Source organism: Diospyros lotus, chromosome 7 (genome assembly GCF_014633365.1).
Source record: "Diospyros lotus cultivar Yz01 chromosome 7, ASM1463336v1, whole genome shotgun sequence".
Taxonomy (NCBI): Eukaryota; Viridiplantae; Streptophyta; class Magnoliopsida; order Ericales; family Ebenaceae; genus Diospyros; species Diospyros lotus.
The window spans coordinates 31,141,600-31,154,240 of record NC_068344.1 but is presented as its reverse complement, the minus strand read 5'-3'; the positions used below and the strand labels follow the sequence as shown (position 1 = coordinate 31,154,240).

Genomic DNA, 12,641 nt, shown 5'->3' with positions numbered 1-12,641 from the left:
AGTTAACTAACTGCAAGTCATGCTCAACCAAATGAGTCCACTGTATCTTGGGACCCTTTTAACAAATCTAAACTAGTAGACCAAAATCACATTTTAGACAATCAGATCTATCACAAAATGCTTTTCATTTTCTTCGAGAAAACTTGTTACCAAGCAACTCAAACCCCTTAACTATTACTCCTTAGCTCCTACTCTGAATGCTAATGCTGATGCTGACCCCTCACCCATTTCCGGAAGTACATAATGTTTAGACCCTTTCTCAGTAAAGGTTATGGGTCAAGAACTCTTTTTGAGGCATAAAAAACCAACCAAGCCACCTTTAGAACTGTTTGGTCACATGCCTCCCACCTTTGCCTTTGTTCGAACAAATAAATAATAATAATAATAATAATTTGTCTGGTCCCTACACTCAAAATTGTTACTAATATATATATATATATAATTAAATGCTATGAGAACGAAAATAAACAGAAAATGATTCTTTTGTTTAGAAGAGATGGTAATAAGGAAATGAAATATAAATCGACAGAAACACTTTTCATCTATAGATGCTGCATTTGTCTTTCTACTAAAAAGTGCACTAATGGCCATTTCTTGTTCAATATGTTCTTATTTCATTCGTTTCCTTTTGCTCTTCCAAACAAAGTGAAATACTTTATATTATTTTTCATTTTCTACTCTTTCTCCATTGGGTTGCTAATAATACACTCTATTCCAAACAAGCCTTAACTAACAAGCCAAACATCATATCATATCATGTGTCAATTTTGCTCTTGTGGTCCATTGTCACACCCATACTTCAAACCCCATGGCCATGGAATTGCATTTCAATGAAGCCTAGAACTCGAACCTTCTTCCAACAACCACGTCTATGGCCTCAAACTAGCCACGTCCCAACCCATGCCATAGCCGGCAAGAAATTGAGCGAAAATAAAATTAAGAATTCACACTGGAGCTTGTTTGAGCATGGTTAGAGAATTCACACTCACTCGGACCAACATAAATGAAATACAAAAATGACGACTCTTCTAGCATAAGTTATTTCACACAGCAAGAGAGAAATTCCATATCAATGTCTAAGGAAGGAGCACGTAACAGCATCGATTGACAATTTTGTTTTCTATATGTATATATATATATATAGACATCATATAGCCACTTTTCTATTTTCTTAGTTCACCAAGATGGCTCTTCCTCTCAAGACCGTCGTCGCTTCACTGTGTTTTCTGGTTCTTCTCTGCAACTTCTCCATAAACGCTTCTTCACCGACACCCACATCTCAAAACCCCAAGAAATCCGCCTCGCCGGAATCGGGAAAAGCAGACCAGAAAGAGCTGAGAGTGGTGAAGGGGCTGGATCTGAAGAGATACATGGGGCGGTGGTACGAGATAGCTTCCTTTCCGCAGCCGTTTATGCCGCCGAACGCCACCAACACGCGGGCGACCTACAGCTTGAGGGCCGACGGCACCGTGAATGTGCTGAATGAGGCTTTTGTCAACGGCAAAAGGATCGCCATTGAAGGGGTGGCTTACAGGGCCCACCCGTCCAGCGATGAGGCCAAGTTCAAGCTCCGTTTCCCCAATGTTCCAGTGATCGGCAACTACTGGGTCCTGTACATTGATCGGCGTTATCAGTATGCTTTGGTCGGCGAGCCTACCAGGATGTCTCTGTTTGTAAGTTCTCTTTCTTTGTTTATATTCACACTTGCAGGATGACGATATTAGGGTGCGTTTGGGGAGGGATGGAATGAAAATGAATAATATAATTTTTATTTTTGATAAATTTAAAAAATAAATAATACAATAAAGTAAAATACTCACTATACCCTCCCTTGATGGGTGAGACCATATCATTTATTATATCAAATAAGGGCATGATGGATATTTCACTCATAAGTTAAGTTGAGTTGAGTTGATATAGAAAAATTCTATCTGCAGCTCGTGAAATTATTTTTCAGAGCCCACATCAAATAAAATATTTTACTAACTTTAAAATTCTCATTTTAACCCTACTTACAGTAGAGAAGAGAGAAAGTGAATCGACTGCTATGATCAACCCACACACATATATATACATACACATTCCATGGCCGCGACCATGGAAGCCGACCCACCTGACGGCCATCACAGAGAGAGAGATAGTGGGTCGGCCATGGCGAACCCATGCACGCACACACATATATATACACACACAGAAACACACACACACATATATATATATACACACACGCAGGGTCTCGGCATCGCCGGGGTAAGGAGGGGTCGGGGCGGAGGTTTCTGATGGGAGTGACCATGCTTTCGTGTGTGAGTGTGTATATATATATATATATGTGTGTGCTGGGCTGGGTTTCATGACTGCGACCATACTGTGTGTGTATACATATATGTGTATTTATATATATGTGTGTGGGTCAATCATGGCAGCCGACCCACTCTCTTTCTCTCTTCTATCTGTTACAACTCGCGACCATTGTACAGAGAAAGAGAGAGCAAGAGTGTGGCAGGGGACTAATCAGGGGCGGATGCAGAGGAGGGCTTGGGGTTGGGCTGTGCCTAGGCTTTTATATATTTATATATATATATTACTATTTAGGTTATATATATATTTTACTATTTAGCTGGGACTAGCACGGGCTGAAGCCCATGCCAAAACCCCCCTACATCCGCCCCTGAGACTAATGGCGATGGGTCAGCAACCATGACTGTCGCCTTTGTGTATATATATATACGTATGTATTTATGTGTATATGTATGCATATAGTGCGGGAGCGAGAGGTGAGACTAAATTAGGAATTTTAAAATTAGTAGAGAATTTTATATAATATGGGTTGTAAAGAGCAATTTCACGGATTGCGGATAAAATTTTCCGTTAATATATCTATACATATATCCAAGTCCCCGTACAAATTTGAGATTCCCAAGACTTTGCCCCCAAAATTGAAGGTGGGCATGTCAAGATGCTGCTGCTATTGCTAACCAAAGTTTTTGTTGCTAACTGCTAAGGGAGCTGGGTTTTCTCAAACAGCAGCATATTCAGAATCTCTGCAGTTTTGTAGTTTCTGTTAAAACTATCTATGACTCAGTAGTTTATTGCATGCACTTGTTGAGTCTTCTGGGTGTGTTATGTTTTGTGCAGATATTATCCCGAAAGAACCATATTGATGAGAAGAAGTACAAGAAGCTCGTGAAGATGGCCAAAGATGAGGGATATGATGTGACCAAGCTTCAGAAGACAAAACAAACAAATCCTCCTCCAAAGCTACAATGAGCAAACGGACGCTGAAACCATATATATTTCAAGAAATAAAGGGATTCAAAACTTGCATTGCCAAGATTTTGGATGGATTAGGGATGGTTTCTCCTATTTGCTTGTTACCAGTGCTTCTTTTAGAGAAGCCTGTGAACTTGGGATTGTTGTCTTTTTTTTTTTTTTCAAGAATATAATTACATTTGTATGGTAAGGTCCATTGTGTAACAGATATTATTATATAAATAAAAGTTTCATAAACAATTTTTATACATAATAATTTAATTCATTAAAGTTATCAAGAATTTTTATACATAATAATTTAATTCATTAAAGTTATCATGTGACTAAGGTGATAGTTCAATTGGCATTAGAATTGAATTGTTTGTAAAAAAAATTCATGTTTAACTCTCTTTGTGAGCGATTTTTTTATATTTTTGAAGTTTAGTCGATTGCTCGTTATAAGATTATTACAAATTTAAAAATAAAGAAATTAATTTGCCTAAATATTTAGACAATGCTCATTATAAGATTATTGCTCGTTTAGACAATGCTCGTTATAGCATTGTCTAAAACTTAACAAGAGTATTATTTGTCTCATGGATGCACTATTAGACAGGGAGTGGGGTTTGCTCCTTTTACATCTAGATGTTTCTAAATTTTTTTTATCAAAAAAAATTATTTCTTACCAAAGATAAAGCTGTTGTTGTTGTGCTTCAAATTAAAACCATGGTTTAACTGGTTACTTCATCTGAAAGTATTCAAAACCATTCTAGAACGTTCCCAAATTTTCACCTTCTTGCTTTATATAGCCAATCTCCTCTCCACCTTGTGACTATCATTGAACTAAACCCATAAACCCTTAACATCTTTCTCTCCCAAAACCCTCTCCAAATCAATTTCCTTGTGAAGAAAATGGCCAAGAAAGAGATGGAAGTGGTGAAGGGGCTGGACATCAAGAGGTACATGGGCAGGTGGTATGAGATAGCTTCATTCCCATCAAGGGATCAGCCCAAGAATGGGATGAACACAAGGGCCACCTACACTTTGAAGGATGATGGAACTGTTCACGTGCTCAATGAGACTTGGAGTGATGGCAAGAGAGGGTCCATAGAAGGCACTGCCTACAAGGTTGACCCTTCTAGTGATGAGGCCAAGCTCAAGGTCAAATTCTCTGTCCCTCCATCCTTGCCCATCTTCCCTGTTGTTGGGGACTACTGGGTCTTGTTCCTTGATGATAATTATCAGTATGCTCTCGTCGGCCAGCCCTCCAAGAACCTACTGTGGGTATGTTTCTACCTACATATCTCCTCACATTAAAACAGTTTCAAGATTCGAAAACATAATGAATATTTTTATAATTCTTCTGGTGGGATGTTATTTTGTTGTAGATATTGTGCAGAGAGAACCATCTGGACGAAGAGATCTACAAGCAGCTTGTTAAGAGGGCCCAAGATGAAGGATATGATGTGAGCAAACTTCAAAAGACGCAGCATACTAATCCCCCACCAGAGGGAGAAGAAGGCCCCAAAGACACCAAAGGGATTTGGTGGTTTAAATCCATTCTGGGAAAGTAGGCAGTGGTGGAAAATGGAAATGGAAGATTAATAGAATTCTGTGTATGAAAGAAAGAAAGAAAGAAAATGGCCTGAAATCCTAGCAGCAAACCCACCCTTTTTTTATGTGAACTAGTTTAAAAGCCTAGCAGCAAACTTTGAATAATGAGTTAGATTCTAATGAGTGGTATAAATTTAGCAGAGAAATAGAGTTTAATTTTGGACCATGTGTCTTTTATCTTGTTGGTTTGCTTGTTCACACGTCTCTGTGTTTGGATGTTATGGGAATGGAAATAGTGTTTCAATGTAAATTTTATTTGAAAAATAATGACAGTAATGTCATAGATATTTGATTTTAGAAGCAAATAAAAGTAAACGTTATAAGTAATTTGTAACATATTACTTCATTTGATGGTCACTAGAAACATGACGACATTCTGCCCCACTTAAATCACTCAAATTGGAGTTAATTATGACTATTTAACGTTTTATACACTTTCAATAAATTTCTTAACGAACATATAATATAAAAAGTGATAATTTAATTTAAAAGGTGAATAATGTTGCAATTTAATAAAATGGACTATAGTTTAGTCAAAATTAGGAACCATTTTATATCATAACTACTAGCACAAACTGATTTTTTTGTCACAGATAACGCAAGGCATCAAACAAATTTTCTAGTTTGATTTTGAACAAATGCCCGTCCCGTCTCTACCATCTCAGGGTCAGGGATGCATTCATATTCATCCCTCGAACACATTTTGGCAATCCACAAAGAGCAAAATTCCAACATCAATCAGTTCCTCCACCTTTTTTTAATTTCTCAATCCAAAAACAGGCACATACGAGAGCCAAAACCATACAACTACGCCATAGTGAATAATTGATGAAAAGCATATATTATATTGACAGCAATCACAATTTCGTAATCCGAATGATGACGACGACGACGTATTTTAAACACCCAACCCAGAACAGGTAAATGACATTGATTGGCTGGCCTCCTTGCTAAAGAAAGCTTACAGTATCGTGCAACATTGATTGGTTTTCTTTGCCTGCTTGTAAAACATCTGTTTGAACAAACCACCACCAGGTTCTTTTTATTAGAAATACAGTAACATTACACGGGGCAGCAGTAACATAAAAGAATGCACTAAGCAACTGGGAGTCATCCAGATGTACCTGTGAAGCTGTGCTGAGATCCGAACTCTTCTCAACTAAGCTATCCAGCTTCTCACCCCGTGCAAGCACACTATCGATGGTCTTGTGCTGTTGCAAAGATATATCAAGAGAAATTTAGCATTGAAAAAAATGATATATTCGCAGAATGTGATGGTTCAGACAAGATCATGGCAAATTTTGTATATTTTAAACCTCCAAGCCATCTCAACCAAAAGACTTTGCTCAATGTCTTATTCTCAAGTTCTACCCAAGCAAGTTCATCCCAAGCCTACTACGCCATCAGCAGAAACATGTCATAACAGTTTCCCACTATTTTGAGGTAAGACTGGATATCAACCTAAAAAGAACAATATCTGCGATTGCCGAACCAGGTGGGAAAGAATACAATAAAACCCTTTCATTTGTTGTGCATAATATATAACTAAGTTTGGCAGTCAAAAAAGAACATGTCTACAACTATGTGAAAATGTGAAATCCAGCAGACGCAAATCTGATAAATACAGGTTTCTACTTCCATCAGAAGCTACCAAACTTCTTATAATCGTCTCAGCCAAACACCCGTTTTTCAATTTAAAACAAAATTTTCCACATGCAACATGCATGATATAGAGCTATAAGAAATAGAAACCAGGATTTTGAAGAAATCCATTAGCTAATGCAGGTATATCTCAACTCACAAGGATAATTTTTGTTTCATCCAATTCTCTCTGAATTTTCAACAATTTGTCAGCTTCAGCTGGATCCTGAAAAATTGAACAGAAAAGACAGAAGAACCAATTGTGTAAGGTCATCTCAGCACAATGTCAAGAGAATTAACTGAAAATATTTTATGATGAAAGCAAGAATAGTAATAAATGCAATCTAACGGTCCTGTTAACACAACTTACAAAGCAAGGGTAGATACCTGATATTTGGAGAGAGCTGCATTCAGAAATGGCCATTGTTCAGTGCTATCAGCTTGCACTGTTCTCCATGAATCCCCAAAATTTTTCTGGTATTCATCTAGCACCTGAAATAGAAATTAATATATCACCAACCTATTAAATCAACATTGCCCAATTATTATACATACTAAATTTCGAGATATTAACTTGAAGAATCTATGAATTGATTCTCTAATACTTTAACTAAAAAGACTTCCTATATTCCCAGTAACTCACTTCACAAGACATTTAACAAGAGTAAGTTGTTATAATGAAAATATGGCTTTGGGTTTCAAAACATCATGATAAAAGACAATTAAAGGAAACAATTTTACAAATATAAGCATTCTCAAAGTGACCAATTCACCAACCCAAACAAACAAAGCTCTTTTCCTCTTCCCCCTCCCCCCCCATTTTTCTTTATCTGTTGACTTGGCAGGGTTCAGACTTCAGAGATGGAGGCAAAGCAAATAGTTAGGGATGTATATGGGTTCTGAAATTAACCCCATTTACATACTTGTTTTTGATAAATATTCAAATAAGCCTAATGGCAATATCCCCCAATTATGAATTTTCATACTGGTTTTAGTTGGGGGATTTTAAATGTGTTAATTGGGTACCCATTCACATGCCTGGAAATAGTAACTCGTGTAACACTCCAAAACATCTCTCCACACCTCCAGCCTCACAGGCTTTGCATTGTATAACTTCACCTTTCTTTTCAGGATATAAAAATTGAAAAAGAAAAGAGTAGACAAAGTGAGAGTTCAAAGATAAAACCATTTTATTAGAAAAATGAATATCCAAACTCATTCTGAAATATGATATACTACCACGCAAAAAATGGAGAATTAACAACCCAAAATGATCCCAAATGTTTTTCATATTCATTTCCTTGTAGGATTTTCAGGAAAATCAAATATAATAAATTGGAATCTGGAGAGGATGAAGATACAAAAAAGTGTACACTCAGATTTCAAGAAACATGTTTTTTCACGATTGTATGGCTATAGATAGATATGATTAATGAGTTAAGAGTCCATGTAGCCAACCTCACCTAATAGAATTAAGCTTTGATGTTTCATTTACTTAACCAAAAAAAAAGGAATTAAAGTTTGATGTGTCGTTCATGTCTTTACATGATTGGTTGGAAGAAAAGATAGAACATATTGTTTTAATATACAAGATGCTAATTGCACAATGAAAATTACTTTATGTGTGCCTTTGTCCAGAAAACTAGACCAGGGCATTGACTTGAAAAAGGGAGAAAGTCATTTGTAACCAGAATGTATTTTTATCAAATAAATAAATATAATAAGAAAACAATATGATCTAAAAATAAAAAATTAACATTCATCACATAATTCTACAATACGTTTTAAATTTATGTGAACATACATAAACACACATTTAAAAAAATGGATAAAAAACAATAAATAAAAAATCTCTCTCCAATCTCAAGATTTTTCCCAGACCATTCCCCAATATTGACTACTTGTCTTCCTTTCATGCATCTTTCTTCCATCTAATTAACCGTCTGACACATCTCTTTCTCTCTCTAGCCTCTACACATGAGCTTTCAGTTCAGAGAATCTCTCTCAGAAAGGGCCATTGTTCCAGGAAGAAGCCACAGGGACCCAGCTTGCCACAACCATGGTTACAGGGGAAGAAAGGAGAAGGTTGTTGTGAAGAACAATTCTCTCTCCCCCACCCCACAAAAGAAAAAAAGCTTATATCCGTTGCAAGAATGAAAAGGAAAGGGTGGTTTGAGGGAACTAGCAGTTGAACCGTGCCAATTCACCCAGTGTTTTGCTCAACCGCCCAGTTCGCTATAAAACTGGCTGCTTTTTTGCTAACTGGTTTTTGAAGCTTGGCCAGACCGGTCCAATAGATATTACAAGTTTTCCCAATTGAACCGATCCAGTCTAAGTTTCACAACACTAGTAATTATTCATAGCAACTAATTACTTTTGAGTATTATTATAACTTAGCATATAAATGCTTAATTTTAGTGCAAATCTAAAAATGAGTTTCATCCCCCAGATAATCTAGCATAAAATAAAACAAACTGTTAAAAAAGAAAATTCTGATTTGTGTATTAAGCCATATAGAGTGGAAGAAAATCCAGTATAGACAAGCTTCCATGAAGCTATTTCAAAATTTTCAGCATCTAGTAGACGTCGCCCTGGGTCACGTTGCAATCTGTTCATTGACGTAGCTTTTTCTTTTTTTAGTGAAAATGATGTAGCTATTATTTTAATGATTATTTCAGTTAAAAGGGGCTCTCATAAAGGTAAGGTCTAGTTTTCTGTGCTCCTCCTCTCTTGTCTATTTTATACTAAAAACAATTTCTTAAAAGACAAAAATAATAACTACTGAACAAAGTAATAAAGCAACATCCATCAATCATACAAAACTCTGTGAGTCCTGACAATCAAAGCCTTCTCTAAAAAAGGCGTAATGTCTGAGTTAGATAAAATCCTCTGTGTGGTAACATGTTGGAAGGCAGACAACTACAAGACAAAAGATTCAAACTTACCATGAGAAGTACCCAATCACCTTCTAAGGATCAAATATTCAACTAATAACTCTCATAAGTATGCAGTTTAAAAATGTAGACTGAAGTTAATAAGGGGGAAGCCAAGTTAGAACAGTTTGGAGCATTTGGAGCTTAAATAGCTAGGGAGAAAAAAAGGTAAAAGAAATGGCTTTTGAAACTGACTAGGATAACAAACAGTTACAGCTTCTATTTAGAGAATTACAATAATAAAAACCGATATAGCTTCGTAAAGTTCAGCAAAATATATATATATATATAGCTTTGGAAAGGTTACGACACCTGTGAATGTTAATCTAGGTAAAACGACCTACTAATGCATGTTGCATGACATAGTGTTTTATTTTACAACATTAGAAGAAAGAATAAAGAAAATACATTGGTGTTTCAACCCAAAAGAATTTCAAGCACAACATCATGCACCGTACATAATAAAAAAAACCACTAAATACATCCAAATATGGATTAGGCAAAAGCAATTGGCTGGGTGCAACAGATGCCTTCCATCTATTATCTGATCATCAATTTCTATACAAGCAATAAGGTGAAGTAAGAACCTTAAACAAGGACTACAACGAAATTATTCCTAAGGCTGCTCCATATGATGACAACCTAACAGAATTTGAGTGACATGCCTGTTATCTCTCTCTCAGTGCTTCAATACATTCAGCTGTCAACTAATCTCAAGAAAAATAACCTTTTAGCAGTTCTCAGTCACCAATTTAAACAGCTTAGTGTATAATAACAAGAATAAATTATATGTCTCACTGAGAGCTCAGTGGATAGTCATCCATCCTCCCAACCTAAACTTTCAGTGCATATGTAATTAAATATTGTTGACGTCTCAGCCACAATGGTACCAACAGAGCCTCTGGAGTGCATGATATCTGAAGGGTAAGGACTTTATCACGAGTCATCTCAAAGTTTCTTTTTAATTCATACTCATTAACCTTGTTAACAACAAAAATACCACCTATGAAATCAATCAAATTAGTGATAACAACTCATGATATAAATATAAAAGGCCACAAGAGTTAGAATACCTGGTTTAGCAGAGAAAATGCACTTCGAACTGGATAATGATCGTCCATAAAACCCAATGCACAAAGGCCATTCCTATTGTGTGAATGTACTTTGTATTCTGTAAACCAGCAAAGAAAATAATTCTCATTTCACCAGTTAAAAAGTTACCTCAACAAATTTGCACAGAAATCAAATCTTGTGAGAAGAAAACAGCCTAGTTTCTCAACAAAATTCATGAACACTTGCCCAGAGCTGTATCAAGTAGCTCCAAACATGTAATCTTGTTCCCTAATTTTACCAAGTCTGCAATGTAAACTTTAAAACAAAATAGGATTTTCTTTTGAATTCTTCAGCAAAACCATACATTTTCCAATTCACAACCTATGATCCTAAGAGGGAAGATTGGAAAAATCAGCTCAAGCTGCAAAATCCAAACAGAAGCCAAGATTTCACCGAACTATGCAAGTATTTTGGTGAACTCACGCCTTTGTTGGATGCTGACAACGTTAGACTAAATTTGGTGAATAGACCAAGTTCCTTTACAATTATCTGCAGTTGAATAAAGCTTTGAAATCCAAACCCATGACCCAATTTCAATGAATTACCAAGATAACAGGGCAAACTCTAAAAAGAACAGATAGATTTCTCCTATATTCTTCAGCAGCATAGTACTAACCTTTCTGAATTCAAAAGCTACTTCTTAGCAGAAGAACTACCTAAATTCATATAGAGGTTCTAAACTGACATCCAAATCACAATCCTCCAAAATTTTGTCAATTGTGATAACCCCGTGTCTTAGCAAAAGATTTCCCTAAAGTTGGATCGAGTTGAAATCCAAACCCATAATCCCAATCCCACTAGATTATGTAAGGTTAAGATCCATGGAAAACTTGAACCAAACCAGGACCTCCTTGAAATCTTCACCAAAACAGATCTAGTGAATTCGCAGACTATTTAACAGAAGAATTTTGCAAAGTTGTATCAGACTTCTAAAATTCAAACCAAAAGATGTTCCTTACCAAGATACCGAACAAACTTCGAAACACAACCATGAACTCCCTCATCAAAATCTTCAAGAAACTAATATTAAAGTTTGTGAATTAAAATTCTAATTCTTAACAAAAGAACGGTCAGAATTCGATCAAGCTCCTAAATCCAAACCCAAACCCCTATCCCCCAATTACCAAAATTACAAAATCAACATAATCCATTTCTCAAGGATTTGATCCGTGCAGCAGCCAAAAATTGAACGCTGGAAAACAATTTAATCAGAATTAAGAAAAAACATGAGACCAGATCCGAGGCCCCGATTAGGAAGAGGAAGGGTTGAGAAATCCGACCTTCGTGTTGGACGGATTGGCGTTGGCCGGGCGGGGTCCGCCTGGCGACGGTGCGACCCACGAAGACGATGAACTCTCTGACGCTCGATCTCTGGAAGTAGCCGAAGTGGCTGACATCCGACGCGTTCGCCAGTATCACCGGATCTGCCCCTTCCGGGCTGCATTTCAACACCAGCAACGCCGTGATCTTCATCTCTCTGTCTCTCTCTCTCTCTCTCTGTTTCTCTCTCTACAGAACTCGAAAGGTTAAAAAGATCAAATGAATCGATCGCTTAATGCAACAAATTTCGCAGAGTAGGTTCGCGTATTTGCCTATACTATATAGCGGCACGTTTGTGTTCTCTATCCTGCTTTCGGAACATTTCTCTGCCGCTACAACCGCTTACGTGTAACAATCCAATCCGTTGCCAACAGAGGTATGAAAGAAAGTTGATTCACTGTCGTTTTTGTTGAGTGTAGAAGGTGAAATTTCTCGCCTTAAAGACCTCACACACTGTCATATGTACGTGAGAAAAATTAATCACGATACACGACAACGCATCAAGTAGGAGGCATAATGCATAATGCCCATAAGAAACTACTCCACAGGAGAGTGAAACTCTCTCACTACGACTGTTATGACTCAAACTTGCATTTTTGAGTGTAATCTGCTATCTGAGAACTAACCGTGCTATGCTCGTGGGGGCCAATGTTGTCTTTCTTATCTTGGAAATCATTAAATACGACTAATCTTATATTTTATTTAAATTTGTAAATTTTTATAATATAAATTATCCAAATTTATAATTTTAAACTTACAAGATAATGTCAA

At 36.7% G+C, this 12,641-nt stretch overlaps 3 protein-coding genes across 3 annotated transcripts; 2 read left to right on the top strand and 1 right to left on the bottom strand.

Annotated features, from left to right (window-relative positions):
* Nucleotides 1–980: 980 nt before the first annotated feature.
* Nucleotides 981–3,526, top strand: LOC127805749 (temperature-induced lipocalin-1-like). The gene is made up of 2 exons (XM_052342507.1): nucleotides 981–1,673; nucleotides 3,136–3,526. The coding sequence occupies exons 1-2, from the start codon at nucleotides 1,185–1,187 to the stop codon at nucleotides 3,265–3,267; spliced, it is 621 nt and encodes a 206-aa protein (XP_052198467.1). The 5' UTR covers nucleotides 981–1,184; the 3' UTR covers nucleotides 3,268–3,526.
* Nucleotides 3,527–4,080: 554 nt separating this feature from the next.
* LOC127805748 (temperature-induced lipocalin-1-like) lies at nucleotides 4,081–5,172 on the top strand. The gene is made up of 2 exons (XM_052342506.1): nucleotides 4,081–4,533; nucleotides 4,638–5,172. The coding sequence occupies exons 1-2, from the start codon at nucleotides 4,162–4,164 to the stop codon at nucleotides 4,821–4,823; spliced, it is 558 nt and encodes a 185-aa protein (XP_052198466.1). The 5' UTR covers nucleotides 4,081–4,161; the 3' UTR covers nucleotides 4,824–5,172.
* Nucleotides 5,173–5,589: 417 nt separating this feature from the next.
* LOC127806839 (VAMP-like protein YKT61) lies at nucleotides 5,590–12,129 on the bottom strand. The gene is made up of 6 exons (XM_052344377.1): nucleotides 11,831–12,129; nucleotides 10,511–10,608; nucleotides 6,892–6,996; nucleotides 6,665–6,730; nucleotides 5,988–6,074; nucleotides 5,590–5,875 (listed from the first exon to the last, which is right to left on the bottom strand). Exons 1-6 carry the CDS (start codon nucleotides 12,021–12,023, stop codon nucleotides 5,825–5,827), a joined length of 600 nt encoding a protein of 199 aa, XP_052200337.1. The 5' UTR covers nucleotides 12,024–12,129; the 3' UTR covers nucleotides 5,590–5,824.
* Nucleotides 12,130–12,641: the final 512 nt, after the last annotated feature.